This window comes from Topomyia yanbarensis, chromosome 2 (assembly GCF_030247195.1).
Source record: "Topomyia yanbarensis strain Yona2022 chromosome 2, ASM3024719v1, whole genome shotgun sequence".
Lineage (NCBI taxonomy): Eukaryota > Metazoa > Arthropoda > Insecta > Diptera > Culicidae > Topomyia > Topomyia yanbarensis.
In genome coordinates this window covers 317986873-318008650 of record NC_080671.1, presented here as the reverse complement: position 1 = coordinate 318008650, position 21778 = coordinate 317986873, and the positions used below count along the sequence as shown (strand labels likewise).

Here is a 21778-nt window from a genome sequence, read left to right as displayed (position 1 = left end):
CACAGACAAGTACATGTGCAATTTAAACACCCCTAGAACTGAGCTCACTTTCAGTAATAGGCGTAGCATTAGCCCTGTAATTGTTCTATAGGTATTAGGGTGTCGCAAAATGATATCATAGCAAAAAGTCATTGGGCTCCGTTCTTAAATGAAAGGTTAGGGTATTAAGACCACTTTCATATTCGGAGTGAGTTTGCTACATCGCTCCTTAGGTGGCGACTTTTGATTTTTTTTAAAAATGGCTCCTGAACTGTCTTGAATTTAGATTAGTTATGGAATTTGCGTTTCGACTTCGTCTCATCAGAATCCGACTTTAAATTAGTTAACGAGCTAAGCCAACGCCGGATCATTGCTAGCTCCAAAAAATGAAGACACAATTTGTGTTTCTGAGCAAATCCCTAGCCAAGCGTCAATGTTTCGATTTCATTAGTTCTCATCAGCTTAAAATTAGCTTCTTTTCTTGCGGGACATCACGCTTGACTAGAGGTTTGCTCAGAAACACAAATTGTGTTTCCGTTTATTGGAGCTAGCGTTCGTCCGGCGTTAGCATAGTTCGTTAACTAAGTTAGCGTCGGATTCTGATGAGACGAAGTCGAAACGTAAGTTCCCTTTACGCGCAAAGATGGTTTTAAACAATTTTCTTTGTAATAGTGAAAAAATAGTTTTCATCAAATTTGTGCTCGACTAAGAAGAAATATAGCATAGTGTCTTGGGTTTGTTTTTTTATTTACTGGAGATCCAAATTCTCACATTGAAAGTTTTGAAAGGAAAACTACATGTGAGTGTAACGAGACATTCAAATGATCAAAGACGATGAACTTATGATCAGACAACGACGGTTCGAGCTCCTTCGGTACGAGCCAGTTTGACAACTCATGCGTAATACTGTCTGGGCAGAGTGTTACATCTAACAACTCTTATCTGCCAGCTCGTGCAAATGTTGGGCGATTTCCTACATTAAGTATGAGCAGATTTAAGTAGCTTTCTAACATAGAAGTTACGTTTATGCTGAAGATTAATTTGAGCTACTCTAACCTTACTCGATCACAGTACTGCACATTTCATCATCAGCATTTGTTGTGCAGCAGCTAGAAGACACCAAACACGTTGGCATATAATCGCCTATAGCGAACCCCGAAATGGGTATTAGGGACAATCCCACGATTTGCGAAGAATCAATCGTCCACTGTGTCAGAGAATCGCTTAACACAGTAAGGGTAAGACCCACGACACTCCGTACGCGACTGGCATATTTTAGTCCTGCCAGCCATTCAGTCCTCGGCACGGAGCTCCAGTTTGAAGTCACCTCTTACGATATGGGAGCAGCAACCCAGTGGATCAATTCTTGGTTGAGAAACTTCAACCCACCGGATGCCACACGGCTTCTAGGCTGGTTGGCAAGTTATGGCATACATTTGAATGCTGAATTGTATGATGAATTTAAATTTTGGAGAACGGGAAATTTGGCATTAAGGCATTTATTATAACGGACGTCTGGCATAACGAACATTTGGCATAATTTTGAAAAGTGATCGTTCTGCAGGTTATTTGGCAGAACGGACATTTGTCATATTTATTTTCAAATTCTGGAAAACGGTCATTTGGCAAAACGGACATTTTGCATAATTGCAGACGAATTTGTAGTTTATCAGAACATGATTCATGAGAATGAAGCTGCACTAAGCAATAATAATAATGTGTTATTTTCCTTTACCTTATATTGATTATAATTATATATTGAGTGAATACATTTTATAACTGTTTTAGGCTTCTTTAAAATATTTTACAGTTTTTTTGAGCTTCATTTTTGATATTTCTTTCGTCTTAATTTTCGCAATTATAGATTGTTTGTCTATGACTTACGTTATAGTATAGTCTAGATTTTACAGGTTTTTAATGATGCACCGCACTAGAACTGCGATCCACCAGACGTTTGTTTTGTTTTGGTTATTATTATTATGGTCGCCAGTGAGTTTTAGTTTTCCATACATCGTTTCAATAATTAAAATTATTCTCATTACCCTTCTTTATATCATGAGCTGTTCTTTCGAATTATAAACCGTTTGGAAACTCCAAATGAGTTTTTATTTTTCTTTAGAATCGGATGTGCCAAATTGATTTTGAAGAGTTCGTTTTTTTTACATTTTTTGTGAAACTAGTTCGCTTTATCATTTTTGGATATTGCCAAATTTTTCGAACGATGATTTATTGAATGAATTTACATATAATGAAAAATCGGTTATTACTCTGCTCTAGCACTTGGCATGAAGCCATTGTAGTACGGATTTACCGCATAATCGAGATCAAGAATCAGAAACGGTGCAAAGCCGCTGAAGATCCGCCGAGCGAAAAGGCCGTCGGACGCGGTGGCCCCTCGCAAGCAAACCTGTGATTGTCTCGTTTGCCCGGATTACTTAAACATAGATTTAGTTTAAGTCCGACGGAGCAAGAGCGATGTTGGACAGCACGCGAGCTGAAGCGATGTGGCGTAGCGCATTAGGAGTAAAAGTTATTTTATATTTGGAAAGAAGAATAAACTAATAGCACGGCTCAAAAACATGCCGAATGACCATGTTTCTCGCACAGTCTAAAATTGTGTCCGTTTCCCTGTACCGTAAACCGGGGTGACTTTGATCACTCGAATTTTTTTTGTAGATTGCTTACTTAGCCAGAATAATCTATCGAATAATTTAAATTTGAAATGAATTTTACTCTAAAGTTATAAAAGTGGTAATCATCATCAATACGATCAGTATCATCGAAGCAATCGTCATCGTGAGATCCGCACTCGATCGAAACAAAAATGCTTTGTGCTTTTCTTTAGATTTAATTATAATTTATGCCAATTCCTACTCGATCGGTGCAAACAACTCGCACTTGATCGAGGCATAGTATTCTTCAACAATAGCTATTTACCTCGCCTTCTGCACAGATAAAGTTTGTTCGATCAAAAAGGGCACAGCCCAAATTATAATATAAAAACCCCTGTGCATACCAATAAACTGTCAGTTTTTAATTTAACCTGAAACAGAGTTAAATTTTATTGGCTAACCCGCCAAAGTTATTATATTCAATACACCATCGTGTTAAAATGGATGAAACTCTTTGAAAGTTTATAAACCACTCAAATAAAACAAATTTAGCAGTTAAACCTGCTTCCAGTTTTTTTTATTCTAGTTGGACTTGAATTATACGAATTTTGGTCTCTCAAATTGTACAGTACATGGAAATAGTTTGTACAATACCAATTAACAGGTATTCAATAATGAGTATCTTTTATGAATGAGCAAAAGCAAAAATTTAAATGAAAAACCTTAACATCAAGAGCTTAATGCGGGTGAACATGCAAGTTATTAAAATCACCACGGTTTGAGAAAGCGGACTTCAAATTGTTAAAATTTAAAAAAAAAATAGTTGCAATCGGACAATTGCAGATAAATGCATTCAATCTTGTTCTTTTTTTTATTTCGATTATGGAGGTTTTAACCTTAAGGTCATTCGCCTCTTCGGGTTAGAAAATTCTCTTATGAATAATTTCTAACCCTATGTGCGGGGTCATACATCAGTAGCTACATTGTTTAAAAATATTAAACTTGAATAAAATGTGTTACGTTTAAAAATATATAATTACATCGAAAAGTTATCAATGTCACCCCGGTTTGTGGTAGATAAAAAAGCCAAATAGCCTCCAGTGTGATCACTTCTCAAAATTATGCCAAATGTCCATTATGCCAAATGACCCTCATTATGTCAAATGTCCGTTATGAAAAATGATCTTTAGTCTGGTCAATTCTCAAAATTATGCTAAATGACCGTTATGTCAAATAACCGTTATGTCAAATGTCCGTTATGCTAATGACCCTATGCCAAATGATCCTGACCTCTAATTTTGTATATAAACTCTCATTTCAGCAGAACAGTGAGGAATGTTAAAAAACTGTTCTTTACGGTTTAGATCACAAAATTCCGAAATTAGATGATTTGTATTTTCGGAAAGTTTTACAAAGAATACTTCTTGTACAACTATTTTGACGAATAAGCCTCCTTGACGTTATTATGGACAACTAACTCTTGAAAATCTAATTAGAGACTTGGTGTCATTATCAAAGTTATCGTTATTTTCATAATTGATAGCACGAAAAAAATCATTAAATGCTCATTAAACGTGATCCTGACGTACTAAAAACAAATGGAAAATCCATTTTTCAACGTTTTTCTTCTTTTTTCCGGAGAAGAATATACGGACTCAGCACACTTAAATTGTTTTATTTTTGGAAACAGTGTTATTTTTCAAGAATAACTAAAAATTTCAAAAGATTATGTAACAAAAACTTAAATAACAACAGCCGTAGCTATCTTCAACAAAATTACGCGTCTATATTCGGCTCAACTATCCAAAGTGTTTCTTATAATTTTAAAATTATGTGGGTACTCCGTTTCGAAGAAAAACTAATGGAAAACACAAAAATTATTTTCTAAGATTTAATAGCTCTGCCGCTTTTACAATATAATTTTTTCAAATTAACTCACCAAATTTCTCCATTTGGACCTCCAGAAAATCAAAAAAAAAATGCTGGAAAAATCTAAGACTCAGGAGCACATCAAAAAGCATAACTTTGAAATTTTATCAAAAATTAGTCCATTTGAAAAAATTAAAAGTCGCTACCAGTAGGGAGCGTTGTAGCAAATTCACTCCAAAGAAAAAGTAGTTGTAATACTCTAACCTTTCATTTAAGAAGTGAGTCCGATGACTTTTTTGACATGTCATTTCAGGACACCCTGGTATGCATAGAATCGGCTGTGCAGTCGAAACATAAGGTCAAGTTCCGCAACGGAATGTAATTACAAGGATTTGCTTGTAATTACGAGAAGTTGTTTTATTTTAGTTTTAGATGATTTGATTCGCATTATTTTTCACTCTCTTCCTCTAGGTCACCTCAATGATATACCGTTACTGTAATGAAATCATAAAAATACATGCTTCCCATTTATACACGCTGTATGAGTTCACCATACTTGGAATTCAATAAAACATGCGATTATATCCAGAAAATGATGCTTCTAAAAAAAGAATTTCTTAGCTAACATCGATAACATGTTTAAGCTGGTAGAACTGAAATGAAGATTACAACCCCACCCAGACACCATCACACTAGTTCGTGTAAACAAGACTCACCCTTTGGCAGCGAAAAAAATGAAAAAAATGGTAGATAACCGATGAGCAAAAAAGCTTTCAGAAGGGAAGTCAACTGGCAGCGGTCGACCTGTCTATGCTTTCTCCTCTCGATCCCAAAATAATAAAATTGGAATTTACGGAACGGCTTATTTGATTTTCTTCTTCGTTCTAGCACTTTTGCTCTTGTTAGTTTCGGAACACGTCTTCTTGCTACATGTTTTCCCATTTCAAGCAACCCTATTCGAAACTATTGCGTTAAATACTTTGAAACGTTTTTTTCTGAGCTCACTTCAACTTCGTTTCTAACCAGCACAAGCTACGGTTTATAGAATTCATGGAGATATTTTCTGGTTCAGCGATTCAATACTTATCACCCATGCAACTAGAAAGCTTGAAGTAAAAAATGAGTTTGTATTTCATACGTACAATGCTGCATTGATTTATGGATACAGACTGGTGCATAATAAACAATGATTAACTTTTTCTTCCAGATCCACATAAATCCACTCTTTATGCTTATTGTGAGACTGACAGGAAGCTCAAAATGTTGCTATTAGACGGAAAATAATCCGTTCATAAATTCATGAAAAACAAATTACATTATGAATATGAACTATTTGTGTTTCCAATAAACTAGTTCGCGTCGAATATATACATAGCGTTACATTCGAATGTTTGGTAGGGTTACAGTGGTTGTTCCCTAGACATGTTTAGTTTTGCTGTGATCCTTGTTCATAATTTGGGAATACAAGCCGACAGTTAAACGGAGTTCATAAGTTACCGTGATATTTTATTCATGAGTTTGCTATCGGATTTTTCTGTCGGGGTGACGTGATTTATGTTCATGATTACAAGATCTTAGTAGCGATTTTCGTGAATTCTATTCACGTAATCGTGATATTTAAGTCATGAGTAGAGTGATTCGTGTTCATGGTTTCTGGATCTTGGTCACAATTTTTAATATTTTAATCACGAGTTATGTGATATATAATCAAGATTCCAGGATCTTTGTCACGACTTTCTATTCACGTCATAGTGATATTTTACTCACAAGTAGAGAGATTTATGGTCATTAATTAAGGATCTTGGTCACAGTTTTTGATATATCAATCACCAGTAATGCTGTTTATATTCATGATTTCTAGATTATTGTCACGATTGTCGTAATTTCTATTCACGTTATCGTGATATTTTAGTGACGAGTAAAGTAGTTTATGTTCATGATTTCAGGATCTTTCTCACGATTACTGTCATTTCTGTTCTGGATTTTGGGATTTTAATCACGATTTTCGTAACATCCAAATATGTTATCTTGATATTTCATTCTAGAGCTTACTTTCAAATTTATCGCGTGAACTGATGTGATTCATGTTCATGACATCAGAAGTTTTATTGTGATATTCGTAATTTCTCTTTGCCTTATTGCAATCTGTTATTTTTTGGTTAATTTGATTTTTTTACTAGGAGTAACGTGACAGTATATTTTTATTAGGGGAAGCTTTGCCACTGCGACCACTATTCAGGTTATCTTGTGTGGCTGCCCCTGTTTGCTCTACATGTTACAAATTGCCCTAATCCAATGTAGTTGGAAGCGAGTTGTTTGTTTGTCCACATGTGTCGTCCCAACAGGGTAGTACATTAGCTGAGCTGTTTGTCCACATGTGTCGTCCCAACAGGGTAGTACATTAGCTGAGGATCCATTTGGGACAGGTATGCCATATCTCGTGAGGCGTCATAAGATGCCTTCCGAAGTATCGCTCCCTTCGAAGAAATTGTACTGCACACTGGCAGAGAATATGTTCCGAGCTCTCGGGCTCGTAGTTACAAAATCGACAAATGTCATCTTGACTCTTGCCAATTTTTTTCAGATGATACTTAGCAGGACAATATCCCGTAAATAAACCTGTGATTATACGTAAGTCTTTACGTTTTAAATCTATTAGTTTTTTGGCTCTCGTTGTACCTGGATGTATGAATTTCTTAGCTTGTCGAGCACCTTCTATGTTACGCCAGTCGTTTAGTAGTTGGTCTCTTGCCCAAGCTGAAAGTTCTAGTTTAATGGCACAGGTAGAGATACCTAGAAATGGTTCTGGTCCAACAAACATGTTTGATGAACCACGCCTGGCTAATTCGTCGGCCACTTCGTTACCATGGATTCCTTGGTGGCCAGGTACCCAGAATATCATTACTTTATTCCGAGTTGCCAGTTGTTGTAAAGATGTGATGCCAGTTTGGACTCACTTTTCGACGACCTTAATGCCAACAGTGCTGCTTGGCTGTCCGAGAAGATTGCGATTTTTGCATGTCTGTAGTTTCGTTTCCTACAGACCTCCGAGCAGGTGTATATTGCATATACCTCTGCCTGGAAAACTACTATCGTTGCTGTGGGAAGTAACATTTTCAACAGTTAGGATTTGCACCTAAAAACCTATGTGCTACTTTTGCTTGAGGCTAAAACTAACTCAAATCTGGAAATCGTCTTGGGTTCTAACCTGAAGTTTATTTCAGTTTTTCTAACATCACCACTGTTTTGCATGAGCCTAACTCTATTAACTCAAAAACGTTTGTTTGATGTAGCTATCCTGGTTTCGTTTGATTCTCAAACGAAAACGTCAATAGAAACAATTTCAAGACTTCAAGGAATCTATGTATATGCTTTTTTGTATTTTGACTCTGAACGGCTAAGTTAAATACAGTTTTAAAATATGTAAAACTTATAAGTACCATTGTAACATTTTAAATTAGACAACAGCAGAGTCTTTAAATAGTAGCACTCAAACGCGTAAGATTAAATTTTACTTCGGCGGTATAAACCTGCGTTGAAGATGCACTCCTTATGTTATACTAAACAATCAGAAAGGGGGACTGGGGAGTACACAAGCCTCCCTCTTCTTTTCATTTTCTCACTACGTCTATATTATTCAGCAATTCGTTCTGAACATTTCATTCCAAGGTGCCAAGTCTCGGCGATGACCATATTCTCATTTATTTAAGTTTAAAGTATCGGTGTCGGTGGTGTACTTACAGTGTTGGAAGAAATAATGAATTTTTGCATTTGAATTGAACCATAAGTTTTAAAATCGTTATAACTTATAACTATTTTTTGAAAACTCGTAGCTAGTTACCGTCTTCAACAAAGTTGTTAAAGCGATTTTTATTAACATAAATGCAAAATAATTGATTTCCCCATATAAAACCCCATACAAACTTTGAACGCAATGCGCAAACTCGGAAAGCAACCAACCGCTCCCAAATTTCGCACATGCATTTGGGACCACAAAAGGAACTCGAAAAGTGATGTGCTGAAAAACATCATATGTCGAGCCACCCTAATGGCCATGTTGCATGAAATTGAAAATGATTATGGATATCTCAAATATCAGAAACAGGCAACATAGATCGCAAGTCAAGTACTAGGAATCATGAACTAGTTCACGAATACATGAATAATATTTTGTGTAAAATTTAACTAACGCTGGTTAAGGTAAATAAATATTCTACTTTTTTGTTGAAAGTGTTTCAGCGTCGATACGTAGATCATCATGCAGTCGAGAGCCGTATATAGGTTAGGGCATTTTTGAAATATCAAAAGCCGCCCCTTTCATGTTGTGACAAATCCATATTAAATTTGCAAAAGGGCGAATAAGATTTGTAAACAAACTTTAATTTTGACGGTTTCTCTTGATTTACTATAATTTCAAGGCAGAAAACAATTGAAATTACTTCTACGAAGGGTAAAAATTTACATTAACGCATATTTTTCATGAAATTCTTCTCTGCAGCAGACTAATGAGCGAAACAAGTTTGTTTACAAAAAACACTTTCGCCCTTTTGACGAATTAATATTGAAATGTCAAAGTAAACTCAGCTGCCAAATTTGACACTATTTGAACAAGTTACTGCCCACTTTGCTTGAAGTTTTTGACATTGCACAGTGGTCCTGAATGTAAATTTAGCAGGAATTTTGAAATTTTACTAAAACTAAACAACTTAGCCTCAAGTTTTTGGAGAAGTATTCGTAGTTTGTGAGTCTCTTCTTTTTGTTAAAACAACGTTTAGGGTGGTTCTAATTTTACAAAGATCAAAAAATTAACTATTTAATTATTCTAGCCAGAGCCAAACGACTTTCAGTGAAGTTGTAAAACGATTTTTTTTAAAAGCTTGCTTAAGACACGTAAGCTCTACACCCTAAACTCGGCCGTAATACCTTTACGGTAATAAGAAAAAAATGCTCTAATAGCAAGACGTTTCACGCCAAAACGGTCCCAACAAAAAATTCCCCAAACGGCAATACCAACACATTCAAATTTTCTCTGCGTCGCACTTATGTTTTATCAATTCTTATTCAATAAATATTAACGCGTCGGATCGTCTGGAGGTGTGTAGCAGTGTGGAAGTGTGGTCCGGATCCGGTAACTGGTTACTGGTCCAGATCCGGGAACTGGTCCGGATCTAGGTACTGGTCCGGATTTGGGAACTGGTCTGCATCCGAGAACTGGTCCGGATCGGGAACTGTGTCGGATCTGGCAACTAGGCCGGATCCGAAAGCTGCCTAAAAAATTTTTTCGCTATCCAACCTACCCAGTAAAAAATCCGTATTTTGGGCTGGTTTCTGCCAATATTGGGGTAGATTCCAACCTGAATTTGGTTGGATATCCGCCAGGATTCCGGTTGGTTTGACTCGGTACTAATACTATCATAGAAATCGACCGAATTATTCTACATGCGAACAGAGCCGAGGTTAACACATACTGAAAAAGTGTTTGGTTGTGTGATGCACATACATGAACAGCAACCGAAACTCGTCATTCCACCGTTTACTACCTTTGCGGAAATATGAGTTTAATACCGCAATGCGCAATTGCGTGATCTGTTACCGAAAAGACAATAGAATCTTACCCAAAAGTAATAGAAACATACTCGTCGGATTTTGGGTGAGCTATCATACGTTTCATTTTCGTTGAAAAGTTATGAGCACTTTTTCGCCAAAAATGGGATTTTTTGGAATAACAATATAGCTTATTGGGGCAAACAAAAGATAATTCTTTTTCATCTATAATTAAAGTAATGGTTAGAGCTATAATTGAGCAAAAAAGGCGAGAACGATTTTTTTTTAAATTTCATAGAACTGAGGTAAAATAATCATTTTTGCCTTTCTCATATAGAAAGGTTATGCAATCGCTCTAAAAATCGTCAATCTAATCTCGGCCCGGAGGGCCGAATGTCATATGCCATTCGACTCAGTTCGTCGAGATCGGAAAATGTCTGTGTGTATGTATGTATGTGTGTCTATGTGTGTATGTGGAAAAATGTCACCTCTGTTTCTCAGAGATGGCTGGACCGATTTGTACAAACTTAGTCTCAAATGAAAAGTACAACCTTCCCATCGGCTGCCATTGAATTTTTTGTCGATTGGACTTCTGGTTCGGAATTACGGGTTGAAGAGTGCGACCCCACAGCAAATTCCCATATAAACTGGAATGAAAAATTCTCAAAGGGGGGAGTAAGGGAAAATTTCAAAATCGAATTCCCGAAAAAAAAATTTTTTAACGAAGATTGACTTTTTTGACTTTGGCACATTTTGCCTTTCTCATATAGAAAGATTATGTAATCGCTCTAAAAATCGTCAACCTAATCTCGGCTTGTATTGGCTTAGGTAGAAGTATGAAGTAAGGTGTTGCTACTTTAAAATTATAACTAGTTTAAAATTTCTTAACGGATCTTCCTCCTTGATCCGCCGCTGGTTTCAAGCGATGTTTCAGTCTCGACACATAGTATCTCAAAATCGTGGCAGTCGATTCATTGTATGTAATATGTGCAAATCGTACTGAACATGTAATACACATTTCCACAATTGTACTGCTATGGAATCGTAGTTTGGACAAATGAGAAAGGCACAATTGCACCACTAGGTGGATTAAAACAGGTTTTTGATATATTAAGTCCGATAGAAGCTATAGAGTTTTGATGTGTTAGAAAAAATAAAATCTGAAGAAGTTATATTAAAAAATTCGTTTTTCATGGATTGACCCTTTGTAATATGTTTAAATTACTTTCACGGTGGACAAAATAAAAATATAGTTTCGTTTTCATGATAAAATACTGCACTTTACAATTATTTTCTATAATTTTAAATAGAGGGTAGGGTGGTTTGAAATTTATTAAATCAGGAAATTAACTTCTTAATGGTTCGAGATAGGTGTTCGCTGTCTTCCAGAAAATTGAAAATAAAATAAAATATAAAAAAACTCTGATGAAGGCCCTGAAACTCTATATCGTGTAATTTTCATTTTATAAGAAAGTTACCAAAAAACAGAGTGCTTCTAAAAAAAGGTTTTCTTTGTATAACATTTGCAGTTTTTATTTTTCATTAAGATCACTTTAGAAATACTTTTAGATATTTTGAAGGAGAAATATTTGTCTTAATACACCGAACCTCTAGCTTCTCTCGTTAGAAACTTATATATACTTTTTACTAAAAATGAACTATTTATTGAGTAAATATTGCAAGATATAAAAATATCGTATTTGCCATTTTTGATGATATACTACATAGCATGCTATTTCATATGGCAGCAACGGTATTTAATGTTAAGCGCCTCAATCGAAGATAATGCTATTTGAAAAAGATATATTTTTTATATAAAAGTTTTCAAACTTTTGAAACAAAAAGAGTTTAGTTGGTTTAGTTGGTTGGTAGAGTTTAGTTGGTGGATTAAAGCAAATTATGCGCCCTAAAATAATTTTCAAGTTGTCCAAAGGGTACTTTAGTGTAAAATAAAAACTACAAAAGTTATAGAAATATAACCGTTTTTTAAGAAACACACTAAAGCTTATATTTGGATTTCTGGTGCAATGGAAAGTATAAAAGCTAGAGCTTGCATGTCTTCAGCAAATTTGTCTAAAATGTGTTGTTCTACAACTTTATCGAAGACAGTAAAACTCTATCTCGAACCGTTTAAAAACTCAATTTGAATATTGCTAAAATTGGAACCACTCTAGCTTCTGTTTAAACAAATAGAAGGGCCTACAACTTTGCTAAACATATTGTAAGGCTAAGTCATTTAATTTTAGCAAAAAGTTTAAATTCCTGCTAAATTCACATTCTGGACCACTATGCATTGCTAGGATTTTATTCAAATTTACAAATCATGTCCTAGTACTGTAAAATCCATCCGGAAATTCGGATTACCGAGTGGCAGATGTATTATTTCGCAAAAATTCTGAAAATGTTTCTTTTTAAGTTTCTCAATTCAAAACATCCAAAAGTTTCCAAATCGGTTGAAAAAGCCATAACTATGTTCTCTTCAATTGATGTGTACCCGGTACCCATGTCGACCTTTTAAAAGTGAGGAATTCCACGAAGATCCGTCCGAAAATCTTTAAAATCGTGACCGACTATCTTAGATTCCAATGAAACTTTACACGTTTCACCGTCATGCAAGACTAAATATTTTCCACAGGTAATAAGATTATTTTGACTCAAGAGCAACTTTTCAAAAGGGCGTAAACGTTTCTACGTGTATGAATTTCAAATTTTTTGTTCAATTACTGTATTTTATACAGCAAAACTATCTGAGAACGAGTTACAGGGAATGAATACTTCTGTCTGAAAAAAATGTACACTGAAAAAATGTTGTGTCATTTTTCAAAAAAACAAAAATTTATGATAAAAATTTAAATTGCGAAAAAACCCATTTTTTTAAATTTTTTATATTTTGTTACCAAAAAGCTAAAGAGAAAAGAAACATTTTGAATGTGATTGCATGATGGAGAAAAAATCGGTAAAAAAGTTTTCCTAACAATAACTTCGTACATGTTTTTAAATTTCATACTAATAGACATACAAAATTGTAATTCTATTACAGAATATAATTCTAAGCACCATTTAAAATCAAAATGCATTTAACAAAAATATTCCAAAATGCGATAGTTTTTGAAATATTTGAAATTTTGCTCCTTCAAAAACAATTAATTCGTGTAATTATGCTCTTTTTAAAAGTTATTCGCGTTACCTCATCAAAAAATGTCAAAAATTTAATGTTTATCGTTTTAAAGACGTAAAAGCAACTTTTTAGTGTATTTGGATCCTGGAGAAGCTTTCAATAAAAAAGTTTTCCTAACAACAACTTTTGACATTTTTTTATAATTCTTACTATTTGCAGTCAAAAATACAATGTTCTTTTTGAATATGATTCTAAACGCCATTTTAAATCGAAATGCTTTTAACAAAAATTTTCTAAAATGTAGTAGTTCTCGAGATATTTTAACTTTTGTTTTAACAACACAATTATTTTGTTTTATTACGACCTTTTCATAAGTTAGTCGCGTTTCTCCATCAACAATAATAGGTTTTTCAAAAGGCCCGTAAACTTTCCTGCATATTGTGAAACATTTTAAAGTTACATGAAAACAACCAACATATGATTCAGCTATATAGTTTAATCAACAGACCCTATGGTTGGAATATATTTTGGTTGCTTGCATGTAACTTTCAATTGGTTTACAATATCGCCTTGATGTCAAAGAGAAAGTTGCACGAAAGTTTACGGGCCTTTTGAAAAACTATTATTGTTGATGGAGAAACGCGACTAACTTATGAAAAGGTCGTAATAAAACAAAATAATGGTGTTGTTAAAACAAAAGTTAAAATATCTCGAGAACTACCACATTTTTTATGTCAATTAGTATGAAATTTAAAAACATGAACGAAGTTATTGTTAGAAAAACTGTTTTTACCGATTTTTTCTCCATCATGCAATCACAATCAAAATGTTTCTTTTCTCTTTAGGTTTTTGGTAACAAAATATAAAAAATTTAAAAAAATGGGTTTTTTCGCGATTTAAATTTTTATAATAAATTTTTGTTTTTTTTTTGAAAAATGACACAATATTTTTTTCAGCGTATATTTTTTTCGGACAGAAGTATTCATTCCCTGTAACTTGTTCTCAGATAGTTTTGCTGTATAAAATAAAGTAATCGAACAAAAAAAAATTGAATTCGTTCACGTAGAAACGTTTACGCCCTTTTGAAAAATTACTCTTGTATCAAAATATTCCAATTGCCAGAGAATATCATGGAGATTCATACAGCGAACACACCTGCAAAGTTTCGTTCGAATCGACGATGGTCATATTTTGCGGTCGGCCGGTTTCTCATGGAATCCCTCAAGTGTTTTCTTTGTTGGACTCACAACGGTTAAAATAATATCATAACTGTAATTCACATGGTACTTTCGAAACCTTGGCTGCGCATTATCATGACAACATCCCTTTCCTGTTTTTCCAAATTCTCAATGTACGATAAGATTTAATTAGTTTTTTCCTCAGATTTTGCCGAACTTTTGAGTCCGTTTATCGAGGGACGACCGGAACCATAGTTTTCAAACGATTTGCCCTGATCCAGCGTTTGAATCACCCCGTAAAAAGTTTGATTGGGTGTCCTGTCGGTGCAACATAATAAATTTCTACACCATAAAGCATGTATTCATCCTGGAGCAAAAATCGTTCACGATAGTTTTCGCAGTTTTTGTCAGAGCTGCACAAAACCAACTTGTATCATCTTCAAAATTGGAATGTAAACAGCAAACATGTTAATGATTGGGAAGACATTTATACATATAACGTTAGATGGCAGGATCATCGTTTAAAGAAAAATTACGAAACACGTATTTTTTAACCGCATACATTATGTACGGAATAAAACCACATATTAAGGCGCCAAAGTACTGCGACGGTCACAGCCAGTCAGTCAGCCCCCGGACAAGTAGAGTCATCGTTCAGAAGAGTGGATTCAAGCAGAAAACCATTTAAACAAATGACTCGCATCCGCAGCACGAACGATCTTCTGCTCCACCTACGCGACGTCGCTGCCCACACAGTCTGCAGCCAGAAAGCATCCAACCAAATCGAGCCCCATTTAGCCAGGAATGTGCCAAGATTTTTCGGTTGCTGAAATCGGAAAATAAATCATGACTCTTTTTCTACTCGACTGGATGGATGGTAGCAAACCGGTTTTATCGTCGCTACATGTTTGAAAGCCCTATTGCTTCCAAGGCGCCACTTGGGCAGCAGTTTCCTGCAGACTTCACTGTAATCCAGTTGTAGCACTGGAAAGTGTATTTAGTGCTGCAAATGTAATTGTGGTGGAATAGGCACATGAAAAAAAGTTATTTCTTTCAGAGTGCACAATGCACGTGTAATTCTCTAATGAATTCGGCCTGCACAAAAGGCTTGGCCAACGAAAAAAAAATTAAAAAAACATAATGAAATAGTTTTGTTTCCTTTCTATATTAACCGAGGTAACAACAAATAAGGAAAATTTTTCCTAATTATATTATTACTTATGTTCTTGCAGTTTTTATTGATAAACAAAATCTACTTTTCAAGAAATGTGTGAAACCCTGATTAAAACAGTGTTTTGTAGTTTTGCAAAAATACTGGATTATACAATGATCGTCAACCTTAGCTAGTTAGACCACCGCTATGCCACGCCGCACTTTCCTTGATGGCATTTAATCCATTCGTAGACTGGTGTTGATAGGGTGCTATCGCTATCTGCGGTAAAACTGAAATTAGAGAAGGCAAGCCAAGTTCATCGCTATAATCCTATCGTAGGCAGAAACAGAACAGAGTATGTCGTTGGGAGAACACTACTTGAGCAGAATAAACTAGCTGCGGAATACTAAATGCTGAAAAGCGGCTTTCGAGGGATTTACCTACTGCAAATTGAAGTCGCGAGAATAATACAATAAATCGCGCTGTCTGTGGTACTCGAGCCATTCAGCAGGAAATCAGAACAGTTTCTGATGAACAAGATCAATTCTGGGTTATACAGTAGAGGAAAATGTTGCTATGTCCCAAGAATACCTCGAAATAGGCGGTACAGCAAAAGTAATTTTGTTGGTCATGAAGGATACAGATCTCTCAAATTGGTTTCTTTTTGAGTGGAGCTTCCGAGCTAATTAAAGAACACTGCACTTATAGCGTCTATCTGGCCGCCTGGAAGCACTCGTTCCTCCCAGTTCGGACTCAAATGTTTCCATTCTGCCCCCTGGTGGACTGAGTCTACTTGACAGCTACAACTCAGCCACGTTACTGCGATTAAATTCTATTGTCAATGGGGCTATCCGCCATCTCATGCTTTGTTTTGTTAGCGATCAGGTTTCTGCCACATCAATGGTCATGGCTCCCTCTTCTCTGGTTAAAACCAGTGACCTCCATTGATCGCCACGATTGATAGCACTGTGGTGCATGATTTCGATGCTTCACCGCACTTCGTCTCATAGGATTTTCGTAAAGCTGACCTTCGCAGTATCGCTGACCGTTTTTCTACTATCGATTGGGAAAATATTCTGGACCTCCAAGATATCACACTACGGATAAAACTTTTTCAAATTCACAATCTAGCGTACGTTATTGATAGGCACGTTCCGAAGAAAGTTCACCACCAACAATCCGGCCCCTCAAGGCAAACGAACACGCTGCGACGGCTGAAGTCTATTACGAGAGCTGCTCTGCGGAAGTTTACCAAGTATCGCACAATACCGCTCAGAGCCTATTACGCCAATCTTAATCATGCATGTACGAGCCAGTCAACCCTATTTCTTTCAATATCAGCAAAATAATCATCGTAATCTGAAGTCGCATCCTAAACGTTTCTGGAAATATGTGAATGAGCAGCGCAGGGAATCTGAACTGCCGTCGTCTATGATTCTCAATGGTAATACAGCTACTACATCAAGGGGCACTAACTATTGAGCAAATCGAACTCGGTGCTAGCAGAGCTCCACTTGTGAGTCAAACTCTGGGTGCTATCGACGTTGATGCAACGATGATTACCAGAGCTTCCTCTCGGCTTAGGTTACCCACCAATCCGGGACCCGACGTGTTCATCTCCGTTATTCTGAAAAGGCACATTGAATTTGCTATAGTGACACTAGGTACAGCGATTCCGAATCGAGGAAACGACTGGTTCGATGACGAATGTAAGCAGTTAATAGAGGAGAAGATTGCAGCACGGGCGAGGTACTGCAGCACGGAACGAGACAGAATGTGGAGCGATACAAACAAGCACGGAACAGGCAATCCTCGGTCCTCCGGAGAAAGAAGCGCCAACAGGAGGAACGAGATCGCGAAGTGATGGAGCAACTGTAGAGCGTAAACGACACACGGAAGTTCTACGAGAAGCTGAACAGTTCCGCAAGCCGATATGTGCAGGGACTTAGACGGCAACCTTTTTACGAACGTAAAGTAGTACTATGACGAGCACCTCAACGGTGAAACAGCAGAGGACGAAGGCGGTATGACAACGGATCTTGGAGCACGCGCTGAAGACGATAGGCTGCCGGCCACTGATCTCCAAGAAGTCAAGGAGGAGATCGGTCGGCTGCAAAACAACAAAGCTGCCGGTGTAGATCAACTACCCAGCGAGCTATTAGCTATTAGAATACGGCTAGAGTGCTGCACTGGGTAATCGCCAAAATTTGGGAGGAGGAGATTCTTCCGGAGGAGTGAACGGAGGGTGTCGTTTGCCCAATCTATAAAAAGGGTGACAAGTTGGATTGCTGCAACTACCGCGCGATCACACTACTTAGCACCGCATACAAAGTCCACTCCCAAATTCTTTGCCGCCGATTGTCACCATTTGCAAGGGAGTTCGTGGGGCACTACCGAGCAGGATTCATGGGTTCCCGCGCCACCATGGACCAAATATTCGCGATTCGGTAGGTTCTGCAGAAGTGCCGCGAATACAACGTGCCCACACATAATTTGTTCATCGATTTTAAATCGGCGTATGACACAATCGATCGAGATCAGCTATGGCAGATAATGCACGAGTACGGTTTTTCGGATAAGCAAACACGATTAGTCAAAGCGACGATGGACCGGGTGATGTGCGTTGTTCCACACTATCAGGGACACTCTCGAGTCCCTTTGAATCTCGAAGAGGGTTACGGCAAGGTGATGGTCTATTGTGCCTGCTGTTCAACGTTGCGTAAGAAGATGCAATAAGGAGAGCGGGGATAGACACGAGTGGCATGATCTTCAGGAAATCCGTCCAGCTTCTTGGCTTCGCCGACGACATTGTCATAATGGCACGGAACATTGAGGCGATGTCGGCAACATACATCAGACTGAAAGCTGAAGCCAGCAGGATTAGACTTGACATCAACGTTTCGAAGACAAAATACATGAGAGCCGACCAGATAGAGGACGACCTGCGGACCCTTCGAAGACTGCGAGGCTGGCGACAAGTAGCAATAGACCGAGTGGAGTGGAGACGGCTTCTGCATACAGCAAGAGACAACAAGGCTCTAGCCTGAACGGGAAGGTAAGGTAACATTTAATCTGTGGTTAATCCGTTTCTTCACATCTTTCCAGCATCTATTACTAGAGGTATTTTTCATCTTGCTGGGAATCCGCGAACATGCCTCATAAAAAGGGTAAGTGAGTTTAATAAAACAGAATTTAAGATATCGCGTATAGATAATATAACTGTATGTAACTCCAAATAACTACCTTGTGAATTCAATAGTTACTGGTTATATTTTATAACCTACTTCATGCATTTGTGTTATAGAACTGAATACTGAGATCTACCCAAACAAAGATAAAATCAATACCAATACTACTCTACTATGAATATAGTATAATATACAGTGCAATTTAGTGATACTGTTTTCTAACTCAACCAATCTGCACGGTGAAAAACCTGGGATTGCTACATGGGATATTTTTAAACCAAATTTTCAAGAGTGTTTTCGACTTAATATGTGCTTTACCGTGTTCAACATGGGACCAATTTAAAAATTGAATTGCTTTGTCAGTTTTCAATTTTGTCTGTTGAAAGAGTCAGATAGGCAAAGAGTAGCTGTTTTCTCCCTGTCCTCTGATAGTGAGTTACGTGATGGAATTGAATATTGATTAGAAGGATGAATGATTAATGAGCTTCCTGCTCTGCAGATGCCGAGATGAAGATAAATGAGGGAAAATGTGTGAAAATGCAACTAGGATGAGTTTGGAAGAAAATTTAAAGTGTTTTTCGATTAACGCTGAATGAGGAACTATTAAGGGGGTGTAATGAAGATAATGCCTGCAAGGATAATGATGATGATACACGTGGCAAGAATGATGACCATGATTATGATAATGATGATGATGATGTTGATGCTAAGGGTGACGATGATGAGGTGGAAAATCATGATTTTTAGAGTAAATTAAAAGATCGGCACCTGACATAAGGGTGGCATAGTGCCCAGAGGATTCGCCCGACTTGGCAGTGGTGAAACATTAGCTGCTGAGTAAGGATTCGAGTTTCCTGTTGATGATGTAAGTGCGCTATACTGTCCGTCGGTCAACGCGTGGCTGCTGGCGCTAGAGGTAACTCCAACCGACGAAACGTGCATGGAATTAACTCCGGCCGTCATGGAGCTAACACCTGCTGTACCAATTGAGCTGATTCCTATCGAATTGAACCCCATTGAGTTGGGAACACCGGTCCCAACACTGTTGGTTAGTCCACTCATCCCACCGAGTATCGATGTGCTGTTCATGTGAGACGTTAAACTAGTTGTCTGGAGGTGGGGCTGATGCTGAGACAGGCCTAGACCAGTACTCGAGAGACCAGATCCCATCGATGATGACATTATTGGTCCAGTCGTTCGTGGGTGCTCTAACTCGGCCAATATACGATTGTCCTAAAATGATTAGGACATGAATCAGTTTTGAAAACAAAAAAGTACATCCAAAATCAATGAAATAAAATTAAAACAGATCATTCGACAAACTTCTATGTATTGTGTGCTATATATTTGTCCACTTATTGAACTATTCTATAGCTACCATCGAAAACTCGAATGACTATGACAGGTAAATTTCGGATTAAATTCCAATTTTAAATTATTATTTTGTTTCTCTAAACACATATTGCTTTGTCTATGAACAATCCTAACTATTTCCATCAATAAAACGAAAATATCTCATTCGATCTTACGGCTCAATACATACAAATTATATCAAGTCCCAATGAAAACCAAAAAAAAAAAACAATTTTGTTTTCTAGCGTAACAAACACACACATACATTAGCAATTTGTAAACGTGCCTGTTCAATCTTCGCCATAATCCTATCTATTTCGGTTCCTTGCTGCTGGGTCGGAGTTGGTGCCCAGGTGACAGTACCGCCTCCACCTCCTCCCCCACCTCCACCACTACCACCACCACCACCAATACCGCTCAGGGCGGAGGACGTTCCCAGTGACGTCGAATTTCCAACCATGCCCAGCCCGCCGATGCTGTTGACCATGGCCGATGAATTGCTTGTGATTGTGCTATTGAGGCTTCCGATGCCCCCGGAACTGGAACTGGCCGGTGTTCGGCCGGGACGGGATTTTAGGGCCGCCGATAGTTCTAGCTGCAGCTCTTCGCATCTGACTGTTTCAAGAGCGGCCTGGATGTGTGGCAAGTTCCGGATTAGCGCAAAACGGAAAAGACAGTGGATGGTTCGATTTTAATGATATAGTCGATTTGATAGCGGGGTTATTGTAGTTCGAAATTTTGATTTTTCTTTCTGCAGGCTTGCCTACCAACGAGCAACATTAAGGCAGAAGCTGATCGAAGGGCAATCAGCCATAGGAAATTGAAGCTATTTACAGAACAGATCGAGAGACAATGAATTCCATGCGAAAGCGTTCAAGCGAAGCATGAATATTGTAGACATTTTCTACTACGGGTATTAGACATACTTACATCAACAATTTTGTACACTATTTTCTACACTATATAATTGCTATTCTATGACATACTAGAAACAAATATAATAAGAAATATACGAAATCACTTTGACGATCCTCATTGTTACGAATCGCCGCCACCAATTGCGTAAAGTTAGTAAAAAAAGCTAGATAAATTGGGATAGAAGCAAAAGATGATGTCTGGCAATTGTACATGCGATCTGAGCTATACTTGTCTAATAGATTGGCCCTAGAGCAAACACTGCCAACGGAAAAGGTACAGTTTACTCACTCTGCCAAAACAATTGGTCATACGTTTAAAAAAATAGTACAGTATTCACAAAAGGCGTTGTGAAGTGAGCATGTTATGATTCTTCAGGAATCAGGAATCATTAGCGACTGGCTCAAATGACACGTTCCCCATGATTTGTACCTTGCCTTGGTTTGTCTTTTCACCATTTATCGGATGGGAAGGATTGGGGAAGAGGTAACATTAGGTATTATAAAAATAACGATGCAGAGAAGATAAACAATAAGGAACTCCCAAAAGAATAAAAGAAATTTCTCGATAAGCAGATATCGTCGCTGTTGTGCTATTTTATGACAAACCCCATTTTGGGGTAAACTGAGTTAGATATGCCACATTACTTGTCTGAAAAATCTCTACAAAGTTAGGTTGTCAGAATTGTAAAATTCTGCTTGGTTACTGAGATATATCGAGAAACGTGATGAGAAATTTGGAGTTTTACTGCGTCAAATCACGTCACGTGTATGTTGGGACTGGCTTAAGTTATATTGACGTTTCACATGTGTTTATGTGTAAACATGGCTAAGGAACACATTGGCATGATAATTTTCTACAGAACAATA

At 37.3% G+C, this 21778-nt stretch overlaps 1 protein-coding gene across 7 annotated transcripts in view; it reads right to left on the bottom strand.

The window, feature by feature from the left end:
* The window catches only part of LOC131683704 (RIMS-binding protein 2), a 331371-nt gene that overhangs the window by 163404 nt on the left and 146189 nt on the right, over positions 1-21778 (bottom strand). For 6 of the 7 annotated variants that reach the window (XM_058965931.1, XM_058965934.1, XM_058965935.1 and 3 more), the window contains 2 exons: positions 20281-20625; positions 19410-19874 (listed from right to left, as the gene is read on the bottom strand). The exons of the other annotated variant lie outside the window; for it this stretch is intronic. In XM_058965931.1, coding sequence (XP_058821914.1) covers positions 19410-19874; positions 20281-20625 — 810 coding nt within the window. The remainder of the gene's footprint in view (positions 1-19409; positions 19875-20280; positions 20626-21778) is intronic. 7 annotated transcript variants of the gene reach the window in all.